At 43.2% G+C, this 16,712-nt stretch overlaps 1 protein-coding gene across 1 annotated transcript in view; it reads left to right on the top strand.

The window, feature by feature from the left end:
- The first annotated feature begins 2,948 nt into the window (after nucleotides 1-2,948).
- LOC126092273 (microtubule-actin cross-linking factor 1) overlaps nucleotides 2,949-16,712 on the top strand; it is a 497,641-nt gene continuing 483,877 nt past the window's right edge. The window contains exon 1 of the mRNA XM_049907790.1: nucleotides 2,949-3,556. Coding sequence (XP_049763747.1) covers nucleotides 3,436-3,556 — 121 coding nt within the window. The 5' untranslated portion in view covers nucleotides 2,949-3,435. The remainder of the gene's footprint in view (nucleotides 3,557-16,712) is intronic.

The raw sequence follows: 16,712 nt of genomic DNA, 5'->3' as shown, positions 1-16,712 counted from the left end.
TTTAGATTAGAAAGGGAAAGGGACAAAATGGTTCAAATGGCTCTGAGCACTATGGGACTTAACTTCTAAGGTCATCAGTCCCCTAGAACTTAGAACTACTTAAACCTAACTAACCTAAGGACATCACACACATCCATGCTCGAGGCAGGATTCGAACCTGCGACCGTAGCGGCCGCGCGGTTCCAGACTGTAGCGCCTTTAACCGCTTGGCCACCACGGCCGGCGGGGAAAGGGACAGGTCTGTAAGAAGAGGCGGCCCACTAACAACCCCCACCCCACCACCTTCAGCCCTGTACATTTGCAGCACGGCTGTTAGAGGGGTTACCGAAAGAGGGGTAATAACCCAGCAGTGGGAATTATATGAAGGTTTATTTACAAGGTGCCTGCACTTAATAAACACACATTCACACATTCTTTACAAATGCAGTATTTCCTCCTGTTTCTGACTGTTTTCGCATTGTCCACAGACCGTTCGCGGAATAAATATTAATGTAGACCATTATACGTGTTTGTTCATAGTTATTCCGGTGTTAATGAAGTATTTGTTTTTAAAGGAACGGAAGACGGATCAACGATGAACAGTGTTCTCTCTAGTTTTGTTCTTATACCATCCCCAATGCAAATTTATTGGGGAAATACTTCAGGCGTCTTCTTTAGTGTTGTGCAATTGGTGGTTAGCAATACTTTAATATTATTTGTCTTTGTACGAAAGTGGAATCAGTGAGGTCATGTAAAGATAGTGCTAAGGCACTAGAATTATTGTGTTGGAATTAGTAAATAATGAAATAAAATAATGACTAGTTACCAATTCCTTAATCTGTTGTTACTTTTATTTTGCCACGATTGTTCGAAAGCATCGCATCTGGTTTCGTAAATATCACTACAGCCTGACACACTATCTACAATAATCATTTACTTCATCTGAAGTAGTTTCATGACTGGGCGCATCGTCAGACGGCGGCGAGAATTTCGTTAGTTCTCCTGATACCACAATAACTGTTGATCATCTTAATTTGTTGCAGATATTTGTCGCGCTTTTCAATTTGATCAAGTGAACTCCAAGGGACTTAAGAATAGATGTTAAAATTTCGTTTTAAATAATAATCGGAGAACTTGTGCATTCCTTGTATTTCTAGATACGTATGATTGTGAATGAACCCTAACTAATGTTATCGGATTAAATGTGTAATGTGCTATATTCCAGCTTATACACCACGTGTCTGGTTACTTGATATCACTATAAATAACTTATCTTACCCAGTATAGTGAAATTGCAAAATTTGTGCTTTCGCCGACAGAAGTTATGAAAATCTTGTTCTAGACAAGCTGTTTCTTCCGTGTTTGAAGTTATACATCTCAGCATCATTGCCGGAAAAGGTAGTATTGCAGTAAGACCAAGTTTGAAGGAGAATTATGAATGATACGTCGTATATCTTTTCTTAAAACAACGGTAAAAAAGTAATTTAAAAAAATCATGAATTCTTAAAGCAACGGCGGTTTCGCAAATTCAGTTACCGATAGCAGATAATAATAGCGGCACTTTCGCGGATAATAAATCAAAAGTTAATCTGTGAATCTCATCTTGTTTATCCCTCTCTCCGCACTCTCAATTGCACATAACGGATTAGTAATTAATAGGTAGTTGGATTGTTGTAAAATTCACTTGCACTTTTACTTTAGTCTTCTTAACAGATAGCATTATCAGATAAATACGATAGCGGGGCGTAGTAATCTCACCTTCTTCTTAGTTTCATCAATCACCGCATTCGAATTACGCGCCGAAGACCCGTCACGCGCAGCGATACGTCCGTCCTCGTAGCTAATAGTTACACGGAACGGCGCAAGGAAGCGCAAGCGTCGTGTTCACGTAATCCTGTCAGTGATGCCGATAATGTCAATTTACAAAGTTAATATTTGTAATTTCTCAGGTTATGTATGTTCCGTTGTCTTCGAAGTAAAGTGACGAAATAAATATTAACTTTACATATGCTTTTAACAAATTTCGTTTCAGGCTGTATTAACTCACAGATTTTTTTACTAACATAACCATTTATTTACTCGCAGTTTGTTATTGTACCTTGTTTACGAAGTAAAAGTGCTAGGAGAGCTTTACGTATGCGCTGGCATAGCGACAACGATCGTCTGCTTCAGGGAGAGTGCGCTATCTTTCCGCCGCGCCTCTTTGGCGCGCGCTCTCCCCACCACGCGCCGACAGACTAGTATGGAGTCTCGCAAGCCGGTTGTGGCTTGAGGTAGCGAACGAACGATTTCGAGTGGGCAGAAATGCCAGTACGTGTGTGTTGGTGGTGACATGTAGGTGGCATGCCGATTTGAATATTCAGGGACGATCGCATTTGCGTGGGTGGATAATCGCAGTGCTTTTCATGCCAATGATGGAATATTTGGTTGCATATGTTGACACAGAACGACCGGAACGGACCAGCGCTTTACAATTTTAGGAAGAAAGGAAATCGTGTGTACGTGTAATGTTAAAAACTGAGGAAATATTAGTCGTATTGTGCATTGATTATTGACGTAAGTGTTGGAAGGAACAGTTAAAAAGTGTTGCCAAATCTTCGATAACCGTGTGTAGTGTGTAAACTACAGGATGCAGCTCTGTGTTGCAGAATTCGGGCCTCGGTGAAGTAACTGTTCAATCTGTTATAGAACTGAGATTATATTGTGTGACTTTAGTGTGTGGACTGTGGCAGACTACACGCTCGTCCTGATTTTGCCGTGCCCGTTGCCGCTGGTGGGAGAAACCTGCTGAACCGCTACGCCCAGTGCAGAATAGCCCCCACCACGTCGTGACTGGATGCTGGCTGGCCCGTGCTCCGCCGTGTCCGTAGCAACCCCTCCCTCCAGCTACGTAGGGTCAACTCGCAGGGGGCACCTTTTAAGGTGACACGCCAGTGACTTTTCTTTGGAAGCACTAGGTCAAGAAGGGAGACCTGCAAGCAGTGGGGGGCAGCGATCGTAGGTAGCAATAGGAGGAACCTGCCCCACCTACATGAAGAGCCGAGCTGTTTGTTGGAAAAGGGAAGGGACAGCAGCATGAGCTCGTTTTCGCCTTTTTCGTAACGAGTTGGCCATCTGTGTGACAGAGCGAGTGTTTTCGGATCGCAGCGGCGTGCTCGCCCACGCATTCAGCGTGCGCTCTCGGCCGAGGAGGAGGGTTGTAGGTGACAAGGACAACCGACCGGCATCAGTGTTGCGAGTTTTAATGGTGAGCCGAGGTTCCAGTCTCTCCCAGTGTGCTGCAAGAGCCGGTAGCGAGCACAACTTGCAGAGCTGACATTCGTCGGTCCCTCCCACACTTGACGTCGCTCTGTGCTTCCGGGTGGAGCTTTTCACGAGGACTGCTCCATTCGAGGTGTGAAACTGCTGCGATAGCGCATCTGAAGACTGCTCAATGCCAGCGTCTCTTCTTCGATAATGTCGACCCAGGCCTACTACAAGGATCGTCTTGGCTTCGACCCGGCGGAGGCACTCAACGATGGCATGGCGTACGGGAAAACGCAACAGGGCTACGAGGAGAGCTTAACAAAGTTCAAAGGTTTGTGGGAGCACTTTATCGAATCAATAGGTATGATTATATACACTTCTAAGCCTGCTGTGTGATCTTGAGCATGGCATGCTCGTTAGCAGCAGTTTGCACTGACCGCCGTTTACTGACAATTGCGGCGAGTCCTTGTGTGTCATGTTTAACTGGAGACTGATTGTTCTAGATGTCATGAATATTTTTCTGTAAGTGCAACGAATGCCTTTTATCTGCGACTGTCCTTCAGACCGCGTGTTTGTGCAAGTGTTTGTAATGATTAACATTCTCTAATCTTATCTCGGATTAACTGAAGAGATGAGAACTGTAACGTATGCTGTGGAAAAGATGTCCTAGCTAAAAACTTCGCCCCTCCGTGTGTGTCTCTTTCACACCCGTCTTTCAGATCAGCTATAAATTTCGCGATTTTGTCGTAATCGTCAGAGATATTTAGGGATAACTAGTCTAAAAGAATACTGTTTATCTATAGAAGCATTTTGGCGCGAGCAGAAAAGGACTTTTTCATGGTGAATCGGAGTTGATTGATTTCGACATGTAGAGAGATATTCTGAGCAAAGGTCTGGGATATTAAGCTTCACGGGTCACACTCCAGTCTGCATAGTAATAAAGTGTTATTTATGTGTTATTGGTTGTGGGAATGTATACTTTGTAAACTGCGCAAATGTTTTGTACCAACAGACAACGTAAGAAGAATCCGCTTTGATAGTACTAAAACGACAAAGTAAGATTGTTTTCGAGAGAGAAATAGACATGCGGTTTTTAGAATAGTAATTTCAGTCCTCGACACTAATCACTTACTGTTTTATTCTGTTGTCTTGGTTGGAGACTTAAAAAGTCCCTATAAATTCAACATAGATAAAGCTTGCTTAGAAACGATCCTAAGGATCGTAGTGTACATAAATATATAAACTAAAGCTTTGTAGAAGCCAATACAGAGGTTTGCCGACAAACATTTTTCCCCACGCACTATTTACGAGAGGAACAGTAGAAGGATCAGATAGCCGTACCGAAAGTACCCTCCGCCACACACCATCAGATGGCTTGCAGAGTATGATGGAGGTGCAGACATACTGTCCGTGCAGGGTTGTTAGAACTGTCGCTGATTCTAGCATAGGGGGGGGGGGGCGACAACTGATCATTTTGTAGTTACACTGAAATGTAGAGTTATTGAATGAATGAGTATAAGAGAATTTTTACTAACGTTCCCTTTATGGAACAATTTCTGCTGTAATATAGAAGCAGGTGTTGGTAGTTGCGTTTCTGGCAGTAATACATGTTCCTTATTTACATAAACAAACAGCAAGATACGTTACCGTTGAGAAATCCGTCTACGGCGTATTACCATAAGGCATAAGATGAGGGTTAGTTCAGGGAGTATAAACGAGACTTGTATAGGGGGGCGTGGTCATTTAATTTGCTAGCATACGTGACAGAATCCACACCCATGGCGTTTCAGTAATCTTCATAACATTATAGATTATGCTCTCTTCCGCAGTTCCGATTTGTAACTCACGAAAATTTTGTGGCGAACTGTTTTAAGAATGCTGCCATTGACACGTGTATTAAGATTTGCTAGTAAGCTTTCAGTTCTTGATTTTAGCTTTTCCGTTTCTGTTGGTTTCTTTTGAAGCAACTTCGAACGAAGTCCAAGGATTCTTAAAGAGAAAGCGTTCAGTTTACTATCGGTGTTATCCCAATAGCAACCCTTTGTTCTGTGTTATCGGGACTAGTATTTGTCTAGATAGCGGCAAAGGAGGAATTCTTTACTTGGATGTTACTCATGTCAGAAGTAGCTGTAAGTGACACGCTAGCTATGCGTGAGATGTTCTGACGAAAATGTACAGAAAACTTGACACATACCAATATCGTAGTGTGAGTGTTAATAGAAAGTCACGAATACTAAACACAGTGATTGTTTCAAAGAAGAAAGCACCAGCCGACCACTGTTAATAATACGATTTATTTACGCAAATAACCCCCAGTACAGATTTCGAATACAAAGGTTCATCTTCGACGACTGTCCACGTTCAGATAGCCATTTGTTGTAGTTGCGTTAGTTTTCGTGAACAGTCGTCTGAATATCCGTCCGAAGCCCGTAACGGCGCTGTCGCCGCAAAAAAATACTCGTATCATTGTTAATAGCGGCTGGTTGTTGTTTTCTTCTTTGCAAGAATGAACCTGTATTATGTACACAGCCACGCTCCCAAAATGTCATTTCTCGACAAAATAGCATCATGTGGGCTCCTTCTGCTATGAAACGTGTTAAGTATTTGTACATGAATGTGTAATATGAACGTTCGTTTCACATCATTATCAGTAATCGTACAAATGGCCCTCGGAACTTAAAACTAAGTAACTGCTCGAAGTAGTGCCTTGCTAATCAACAGACTTTAATATGGTTGCGTCATGCTATTTGATTTCAGGATGAAGCATTGGTAAGAAACTAGTAGTTACGTAATGAGCATTTGTATGGTGTAAGAAAAAGATGAATACAATAATAATAATAATAATAATAATAATAGTATTGTATTAGATTGACAGCAACTATCCACACCTCTTCGAATGACTTAATAATAAATGGCCTTTTTTTAAATAAATTATTGCCCCATCTTCTGTTTGTTTGCATTCAATCTACAGGACATTTTTGATTAATTTATAAATATAAGGAGCTATAAGAGCATAAAATATTGGGAGTGTCTGACTATAAAACAATAAAAATTATATTCAACCTATTAAAAGATGTTTTCCGAACACAGCTGTTACTGGTACTGAAATTCAGTTGCTGCTCGCCAGTTTTGGCGTTAGCATCCGTATCAACCAGCACTACACTGTACTGGTATATAGTTGCAATGTGAAAAACAGTGTATATGATTTCTGAATGCATTTTGTTACACGTTCAGACGTTTTATCGCGTACGTTGTCCTTACTAAATAACAATAATTTTCTCTCTCATATTGCAGCTACTTTCCTTATTTTATTAGTATTTGTTCATGGCTTTTCGATATCCCCCATACAACCAGTCTAATTTTTTTCCACATTTAAATGTGCAGTAGCTTGAAACCATTATTAAACAATTATCAATTACATTCATTTAATGTGGAAGGAGGGTTGATAATGCAAGACATTCATATTCATGTTCTATATTATAATGTAAAAAATAGCTTTTTTATATTGTTGTTTGCCCTTCTGCTATCAAATCCTGTAGGAGGTTACACATTTTTATGTTTTATGTCGCTAAAAGTGTTTGAATGTTCTTTGGTAATGGACTGCCAGATAACATCAGACGCAGCATTAGTATCGTGGTTTCTTGATATCTTGTAACCCAGTCGAAGGAAATGTGGTTAACATCTTCCTCACTCTCGCATTCACATGAAGATGGGATCATGTTGAGACAGTAGCGACGTTGCCGGAATCTCTCGTTATTTAGTCGAAGTAGTGCCATTTTCACTATAAAGTTTCAGGTGTTTTGGTACGATGGATGTGACGGGGGATTACGTACCACTGTGGCACAGTGTCACGCTTTAATTTCATAAGACCGGTGCACGTTTTCGTTTCATCTCCCCTTGTTTCTAGTCGTTACGGTATGTAGGACGCCGTCAGGTGGCACTAAACCAGTGTACACAACTTTCTTGGCGAAAGTATAGACTTCTTCATTCATCTTTATTTCGCTGTGCGCCTTCACTCAAAACACAATGGTGGTCTTATTTAGGCAGGGAAGCTCCTGAATTGCTTCTATTGTGTGATATACTGGATAATTTTTGATATTGTTGACATCTTAGTATTTTAACAGTATCAATGCTGAGCGTGAATCAGATAAAATAATTGTTTTTTCTGGAACTTCTTTCGCGTCCCCTGCCGTATGGACGCTACTTCAGGGAGCTTGCATTTACTCCCTCCGTTAGTCTCTTGCCATCTACGAGTAAACTTCCTGCACAGCATTTAGTAGTGGGTTCTCTAACCTTTAATAATAAACTGTCATTAATAAGTGGAAATATTTCAACGGGAATTCGACATTGATGTACATAGTACATTGGTGTGCGAAACGATGAGAGTAACTTCCGCATTATGTTACTGCCAAATAACATAATGAAACTTAGACCGTACGTGGAAAGAACTGCTACAGTGTAGTACAGGAGTAACTGAAGAAATGCTCAATGAGACGAAGAGAAATGAAACTTTTATTCAAAGACAATAGTTACAGTAAGTCACTTCGATTTATGATTGTGCTCTGGACATTCCAAAAGTCGGGACGTGGTTCATAACAGGGTGTGTGTGACCACGTACGGCATTGCATGCTCTGCAATGTGCTCCCTTGCTTGCCACTACGTTGGTAAGGTGCTCCAGTGGTAGGGCGTTTCCTTAACCAGCGGTCGACAACTAGTGGGTGGTGGTCGGTACGTGTGGACGTGCTGCAGTACATCCTCCCAGTCCATCCCAAACGTACCCGATGGAATTTAAATCGGCGAAACGTGTAGGCCAGTCCATTCACCTAATATCCCCTCTTTTCAAAATGCTTGTCCACTTTCGCTGTTCGATACGGTCGCGCTCTGTCCTCCATAAAAATGAAGTTAGGGTCGAACGTACACTTGGAAAGACGCACGTGGGGAAGTGGTGGTGTCACAACAATGTTGTGTGGTGAATGTAGCGCGTTCAAGGATCTGGAGGTATGTATGTCCATGCAACATGATGCCGTCTCAAGCCATAACATCTGGACCCGTAAGACGATCATGTTAGACAGTTTTCCTGAGTGCATTACGTACCATCATCTAGCGAGAGGCCAGGACAAGCAAAGCACACAGGAGCACTGTTGACAGGACAAGAGGAGCTTTACCTGGTTTTACATATTGCGGCGAGCCGAAATGTTGCACCTTGAGTGTTAGCTCTTTCATTGGGTGCAACATCATCTGTACAGGCCGTGCTGCGGGAGACATTACTGAATGGTGGTATCGATGACATCTTTCTGTGTTTGAGGGTACGCATCTGTCGTACCGTGATTTGTGCACCTGTCACACCCTGAGCAGTGCCACAGTGTGTCTATGGCAGTGCCTTTGCGTACTACAGATTTTCGTAAGTCTAGTCGCGTTAACGTGCGTGGCGAGCAAGAAACGAAAACAGTTTGATCTAGACTCACTTACATACCAGATGTTCGATTTTACATAATCCGATCCTAACATAAGGCATTTAGAGGGCCTGAGAGAAGTAAATTTTGCAGACTTAACTTTGGAAACAGTTCCGCCTTTGATACGGTGGACTCACATTCGTACAGAGCAGATTCCACACCCTCCTCGTCCATCCCACACCGTTCTCGGTGGTTTTCTGTCGATAGTAGCACGTCTCCTAACACGAGCTGTTAATGATTTTTTTTTTTTTTTCTCATCCATTTCAATCCGAGCTTGACCCGTCCCTGATTACCTTGGGGTCCACGGTACTCAAAGCTTTGACCTAATTCATTTCTATCCACATATTGGGATCACGCAGGTTACGAATCTGTTTCAGATGTAAATTTTTCGTTCGCTAAACAGTCGAGATTTGTGTCACTAGGAAGCGAGGAAGAACTCGTCAACTTCATACCCTCCTGTCCCTTGCTTTTACTCCCAGGATTGCTCGTAATGCAGCTATCAGTTTTTAATGGCGCGTCCTTTTGGATGCTTGTTTGCTTAAAGTCGTAGGTTAGAATTGTCAACATACACAGATTATAGGCTTGACAATACCCGTCCCTGTGATGTTCACAAATTTACGGTCTGACTGACTAAAGCTCGTATTAATTGCCATTGCTTTACGGTAACAAAGTATATTGACGGATACGAAGGAATTTACGTGGTATCTCTCAAATATTCGAACAATTTTCCTCCAAAGACAAGTTTTTTGATCTCTATAATGTGTATGTTTGCAGAAACAAATTTCTGGCAATTAAGGGTCTAACGATAGACTGAAGACATTCTCATCAGCACAGTTTCAGGTTTTTTTAAGAAGTAAAACTGTTTACTTGTTGTTCTTGCAAGTCCTCGTCTACTCGCTAATTTATACTCGTCAATGAGTATGTCCTCTAGCCTAAAAATAAAAACTAAAACTTTAGACGATGCCATTTTCTTCTTTCCCTTTTAAGTCGGCTGGTCTAATTTCAAAATAAGGTTACGTGTGTACTCGGTGTAATTGCTGGGCCACGCAGAGACGTTATCAGGCGTGGCAAATTTAGTTTTAAAATGGGGCTAGCGTGCCCGATAAGACTTTTAGGTTGTTTTCTACGCTTTACCGATCTCTTTAGAACCTGAGACTCCAAAATACGCAGTTGTTTCACGTTAATGACCAGTCACGGTGCTGTTATGTGACTAAAACACTAGGTGACACAGGCTGTTTCGCATGTCAAATGAGATCGCAGAAGTCTGCTGTTCAGTTTTTGTCACAGGACATAAACTTTACTCCAGGAGGTTGTAATAACCGCGATGACCAACTTTTGGGTTTATATTCATTGTCGAAATTTCTCCATATTACTGTTAATTCGTAGATTTGAATTAATGAGCGCAGGTCTTTCATATGACTGAGTGCTTCTTTCAGTGGGCCATATCTGATTCCTTATCCTAAACTCTCCCAACCGAGTCAGCGTCCCTTGTTGAAATGTAGTTCTTCCCTTCGTAACACCTCTGTCGCAATTATCGATTGCGCCCTGTGGTAGTTTTCTACAGGTTCGTCAGTGTTTTGGGAAACACACTAGTCAGTGAAGCAAGTCTGGAAAGCGTGATGCTTTGATCAGTCCGTTTATTCTCTGTGAATTTGCAAATGGGTTTGCCCCAGCGCTAGTCTGCGCTGACTCACTGTCACAGCATTCCGGACGGAAGATGAGAGATGTGTGGAGAATACAGAGTTGTGCCGCGTTTGGCGAGAGGAAGGTGCCGCGCTCCGGCTGGTCGCATACAAAACGGACCACACAGCCACTGCTCAAGGGCGAGTCCGCGTTTTCAGATAAGGCGCGCCCAACCACAGCTGCTGGCCCAAGTTCAATCTCAGGGATGTATTAGCGCATATACTGTACGTCTTTGAGAGCTGGTAAATATATTTGCGGATGCGTTAGTACCATGTAGGGTTCCCCGTGGCTGAATTGCGACCGGAAGGGTGTTCCGTCATCTGCCAGGGATTTTTTTTTTTTCAACTCGATGAAACACGTAGGTACCGTAGATTTAAAACAGTACTCCGTAATCTGTCGCTGCGACTGCGCCAGTGAAAGTGGAAATGGGTGACCAATGTGATGCGAAGGGGCAGGAATATCTTCGTCGTCATTCGTCGCAAAATGCTTTATTAATTGAGGACACACATTCATCGAGAAGCTGGAGTGCAACGGTTTCAACGTTGCGGCTGGCAGCAGTTGAAAACATGACGTCGTAGACACGAAGAACACCGATTTGTGCCGATATGCATGGAGCAGAACTAGGAAGCAAAGTGGCAGGGATAGACGGTAGCGCCTGTTCTTTACATATTGGGTACTCAGTCTTCTGACTGGTTCTCTCCTGTGCTAACCTTGATTTCAGAGTAGCACTTGCAGCCTACGTCCCCAATTATTTGCTGGAAATCTGTCTTCCTCTACAGTTTTTGCCCTCTAGTATCATGGAAGTCATTCTCTTATGTCTTAAGATGTCCTATCTTCCTGTCCCTTCTCCTTATCAGTGTTTTCCACTTATTCCTTTCCCCTCAGATTCAGCGCAGAACCTCCTCATTCCTTACCTTATCAGTCCACCTAATTTTCAGCATTCGTTTGTAGCACCACATCTCAAATCCTTCGATTCTCTTCTGTTCCGGTTTTCCCACAGTTCATGTTTCGATAATATACAATGCTGTACCCCAGACGTTCATTGTCAGAAAGTCCTTCCTCAAATTAAGGCCGATATTTGATATTAGTAGACTTCTCTTGGCCAGGAATGCCCTTTTTGCCATTGCTAGTCTGCTTTTTGATGTCCTCCTTGCTCCGTCCGTCATTGGTTATTTTACTGCCTTGATAGCAGAATTCCTTAACTCCTTCTACTGAATTTCAAAACAGTATTTTGTCAAAAATGATCTCATCGTAAGTTTTATCAGAAGCTTAAAAAAATTAATTTATGTTTTATGGTTTGGGGGAGGGAGAAAGTTGTATGGTTCAAGAGACGCGTCCCGGCACCTAACGTTTTAGAAATTAAGGACTAGTACCCTTTTTTTGGACGATGTGTTTGCTGACCGTGCGGCAGAACTCCGTTCATACGGCAGAAATCTGTAAATGTCGGTGTAACTTCTCGTTTTCATTCCCGACGAAACACCATACTTGTGCATATTTGTTTGCTCCTGCACAAGTTATACTGGTTAGTTTGTAATCCACGTGTGTCTGTTTTATATTACAGCAACGTAATTAAACAAATAACTCGATCGTATGTTGCGGTCGTTGTCTAAACCGAAGATAACCAATCGCCGTTCGTCAGCTATAGCGATCACACAGTAAAAATACGCAATTAGTGTTTGAGTGGTTTCGATCAGTATATAATCATAGTTTTCGCATCACATTGCGAAATGATTGCGTCTTTTTTTTCGTAAGGAGATAAAATTGGAAATATTTTTCTTTCAGATCTTCACCTTTTCGATTTCATATTCCATTTCATGTAATCTAGAGTCTTAGTATGCTAGGAAAAACTGACGACATGCGAATGCGCACTGAGGGTTCCGTGCGAACATAATCATATATGTAGACAGACATTGCATCGCCTCTCGTAAAACGTTTGAAGTTGGAGCAAGCACTGGATTGCCTGCGAACGCGCCAGTTGAGAAGCAGTCACGCGTCGTTACTGTCGCCGCAGAATGTTCCCGTAATACGTCGATGTCTCGGCATGATGTCACCGCCAGAAGTAATGAGCAGCTAATATGCAAGTTTGCGCCACGACAGGATAGGGCGTCGCCGCTCCCAGATATCGACTATCGCGCCACCATTCCGTGATAGCGCACTTAGAGCTGCTGCTCGCAGAGGGAGAAATTTTGAAGCTTAATCTAAAAGATAGCCTGACTGTGTGGTTCCCGTTAATCGGGTGTAAAAGCACAGCTTAAATCTTTTTTGTCTGTGAAACTGCATGCAATGCGGTCGTCAAGTGCGCAGAGTAAAATGATCAATTATGGCATGTTTTCCAGATTTTGTATTAGGACAAAATCCGTTCGTATTTACTTTATTGGTGAGTTAGTTTCACGAACATGCATATAAGTTCCGCATTCAGCCGATTGTGATGGAGCGCTCAAAAATAATTACGGAATTAATGATCCACCACATATGTAGTGTTCAGTGGCAGAAATAACACCACGGGAACACACTTTTTAAAGGATTACTAATTTTTGCCTATTTTACTATACAAGACAGTCCTAGAAGCTACACGAATGTATGCTAGACTTAAAGTATGCTACAGACTCCTCAAACTCAGTGTAATATTGCCAACGGACAAAACGTCAGACCGTCAGGAATTAATATTTTGTAAGGGGTTGAGGGGGTGGGTGGGAGGGGAGGCACCCGCGAGATATGAAATTTAAAACACTCTTACTTTTCGTAACATTCCGCCCCGTCTTTGTTGATTATTTTACAGGTTCCATCGTTGACAATGATAATGCTCAAGAGTGCTGGAGAGTTTGTGGTATGGTGACCAATGGTATGCATATTTGGTATTAGGTCAATGGTATTAGTGACCAAAGACTTTTGTGGCAGCATAATTTACCCCCTTCTGAGCCAAAGTTAGATTTAACCTTGAGTAGTGATCATCCTTTCTCCTAGTGTTGTAGCCATGTACACTGCTATTACTTTTGAATTCGTTCGGATTGTTAATAACAAATTTCATAAGTGAATATATATATTGTGAGGCCACAGTGAAGATTTCTAGCTCTTTAAATAAGTGTCTGCAGGATGATCCTGGATGAGCTCCACCAATTATTCTGATTACACGCTTTTGTGCAATGAACACTCTTTTACACAATGAAGAGTTACCCCAGAATATGATGCCATACGAAAGCAGAGAATGAAAATAGACGTGGTAAGCTAATGTACTCAGATGTATATCGCCAAAATTTGCAATGACCCTAATAGCATAAGTGGCTGAACTCAAACGTTTCAGCAGAATACTAGCATAGATTATTAAATTAACTTACTGGAGGGGACTTTCAGTAAGATGGAACAAAAATAAAAAAATAAAGTCCGTTGATAGAAGTCCAGCACTCCGTAGCACTAGTCGTGTCAAGATGTGTGTACAACTGGTGAAAGCAGCAAATTCAGCCTATCAAATACTGAACAGTTTAACCATGGTTTAGAGTTTGTCAGGTGCGTCTTCAATATAATCTCTGAAGGTTTGCTGTGTACAATGCCATTTCTGCATTAGCGAGCGCGCATACGGATGTACTTCCGTCCTCGAGGAAATTGCGGTGTGACGTCGTCCTGTTTCTCAACAGTTGCGTTATACAATGCCTTCTTCATCCCGTGTCACGCAGCGAGATAGATCTGATTAACGGCAGCCACGTGAGGACACGGCGGAGCACGTAGTGCAGTTTTGTCAGGCGAGCAGTTGGCTTGAATTGCTTAGCGCGTCCCTTCTGTTACAGCTCAATTTGTCGCCGTCGTCTCCCATTTCCCAGTGATTGGGCCAGTTTCCGGGCGGGCAGCGCATCGCGGCCCATCATCTGTCCCTCGCCGTGACCTCACAGCAGGTTCGCCGCACAATGGCCCGCCAGTAATCGCACAGCCATTATTCAATTCGGCCCGCTCGTTCTGTCATTACGGCCGTGCACTCAACCTCTGCGCGTTGCACCGGCGGCGCGCCCATGGGAATTTGTCGGTCTAGACCTACGTAGAGCATTTTCATTCACAGTCTCAGTAGTAAATTGGACAGTAACATCTCCATTGGTGAACCTTGATCTGGCTGTATTTTCAGGAGCTGTCGTGTCACTGTCGTAAGGCAAGAACCTTAGTTACATCTCTGTGATGCGCATGAGAGTCCATAGTCAACGCTCTGGCCTCCACACCATCTTGATCCATTTATTTTTCTCTCTCATGGAATTGTTTCCCATCTCTGGCATAAATATTGGCCCTAGTGCCTTAGTTTTACCGCTTCCTTCGTACTACTGCAATTCGATCAGGTTTCTTGCCAGTGTCACAAACCCCCAAGTGCACTGTCCCATGAAAGAGGGACTGGTGACCTCGGTGTTTAGTCTTTTAAAACCCAACAACCAGCTACATCCGTTAATACCCTTCTCCAGTGTAGCACTGTCCACTTGATACCAAACTTGTGGATGTCGTCTTTAATAAAACCTCTAAGGTGAAGGGGCCGGCTAGCTGAGATATGTTTCAGGCGACCATTCATCTCCCAGGAATTGCCTCACCCAACATATGCGGAAAAGCACCTACGAATAGGGATTGTGACCACATTCAATGGAAGTCCAAAAAAGTCTTGCTGTGAATAACTCGAGGTGAAACTCACCCATAAGCCATGACTAGAGATGTGGTGTCCGCAGCTCGTGGTCTCGCGATGGCGTTCTCGCTTCCCGAGTACGGGGTCCCGGGTTCGATTCCCGGCGGGGTCAGGGATTTTCACCTGCCTCGTGATGACTGGGTGTTGTTGTGTCATCATCATCATCATCATCATCATCATCATTTATCCCCATTACGGTTGGAGGAAGGCAATGGCAAACCACCTCCACTAGGACCTTCCCTAGTACGGCGGTGCGGGTCTCCCGCATCGTTCCCCTACGCTCTGTCAAGGAATATGGGACATCATCAGAGATGTGGTACTCAGGCATGTCAAAAATGAGAAGTGTGATTCAGTTATTCTTCCGGCTACCCATATAAAGTATCTTCGTGGCTTCCCTACCAACTTAATGGGATTCTGAGAGGGTGTCATTAACAAGGTTCATATTTTAATCCAATTTGAGTAGACCTCAAGCTCTGTGATTTGGTCACGCCGTGTACATAATTAAACTGTTCTCTTTACATTAGAGCCATCTACAACGGTAAACAGTTCATCACTGCCGAACACTTCCCACCTGGCTATCTTACACGTTAGTGACTTTATACGTGAGTAGGTATACTGTAGAGTAAACCAGAGAAGCTGAGTCTTCAACAACAAAGAGATGACGTGTGAACAAGAGCGTATCCACAAGCTGAGCTTAGTTTCACGGTGAATGACGAAGCAGTTTTGAGATTCACGATAAATGGTTCAGTGTATATACCTGTTCTATCATTTAGGTTCTAACTGATACTGAGCTGATACATGTGTGTCTGCGGCGGGACAGGACGCGGGTTTGGTTTGCAGAGGATTCCTTCCCCTCCCTCCTCAAATTGCTGCAGATTTCAGTGCTGCGCCATCAAAAAGTGTCAGCCTCCAACCATTCAACGAAACAGCACAGCACAGCCGAAGGCCCACTCTTGTGCCCTTGATGACTGCACGACACAAAGCTTTACTCTTCGTCTGGGCCCGCCAAGACTGACATTGGACTGTTGATGACTGAAATGTGTTGCCTGGTCGGACGAGTCTCGTTTAATTTGTATCGAGCGAATGGACGTGTACGGGTATGGAGACAATCTCATGAATCCATGGACCTTGCATTTCAGCAGGGGACTGTTCGAGCTGGTGGAGGCTCTGTAATGGTGTGGGGCATGTGCAGTTGGAGTGATACGGCATCCCTGATACGTCTAGATACGACTCTGACAGGTAAAACGAACGTAAGCATCATGTCTGATCATCTGCATCCATTCGTGCACACTGTGCACTGGGCGACTCCAGCAGGACAATGCGATATCCCACGCGTCCAGAATTGCTGCTGGGAGCCTCCAGGAACACTCTCGTTAATTTAAACACTCCCACAGGCCACCACACTCCCCAGACATGAACATTATGTAGCATATCTCCCAGCGTGCTGTTCAGAAGAGATCTCCACCCCTTTGTAGTCTTAGGGATTTATGGACAGCCCTGCAGGATTCATAGTGTCAACTCCCTCCAGCACTACTTCAGACATTAGTCGTGTTGCGGCACTTGTGCGTGCTATTCATAGTAAAGTGTCGCCATTTTTTTCTGTTGCTAATTAAGCTTCATTTTTTTTTCTAGTTTCGTTGAATTTACTTTACAAGTGCGGCAGAACTTTTAGACATCACGCGATGGCGTAGAGGTGTTTCGAT

The sequence above is a fragment of the Schistocerca cancellata genome, chromosome 7 (assembly GCF_023864275.1).
Source record: "Schistocerca cancellata isolate TAMUIC-IGC-003103 chromosome 7, iqSchCanc2.1, whole genome shotgun sequence".
In the NCBI taxonomy this organism is placed as follows: Eukaryota; Metazoa; Arthropoda; class Insecta; order Orthoptera; family Acrididae; genus Schistocerca; species Schistocerca cancellata.
The sequence above is the reverse complement of the archived record's forward strand: the minus strand, read 5'-3'. Positions and strand labels throughout refer to the sequence as shown.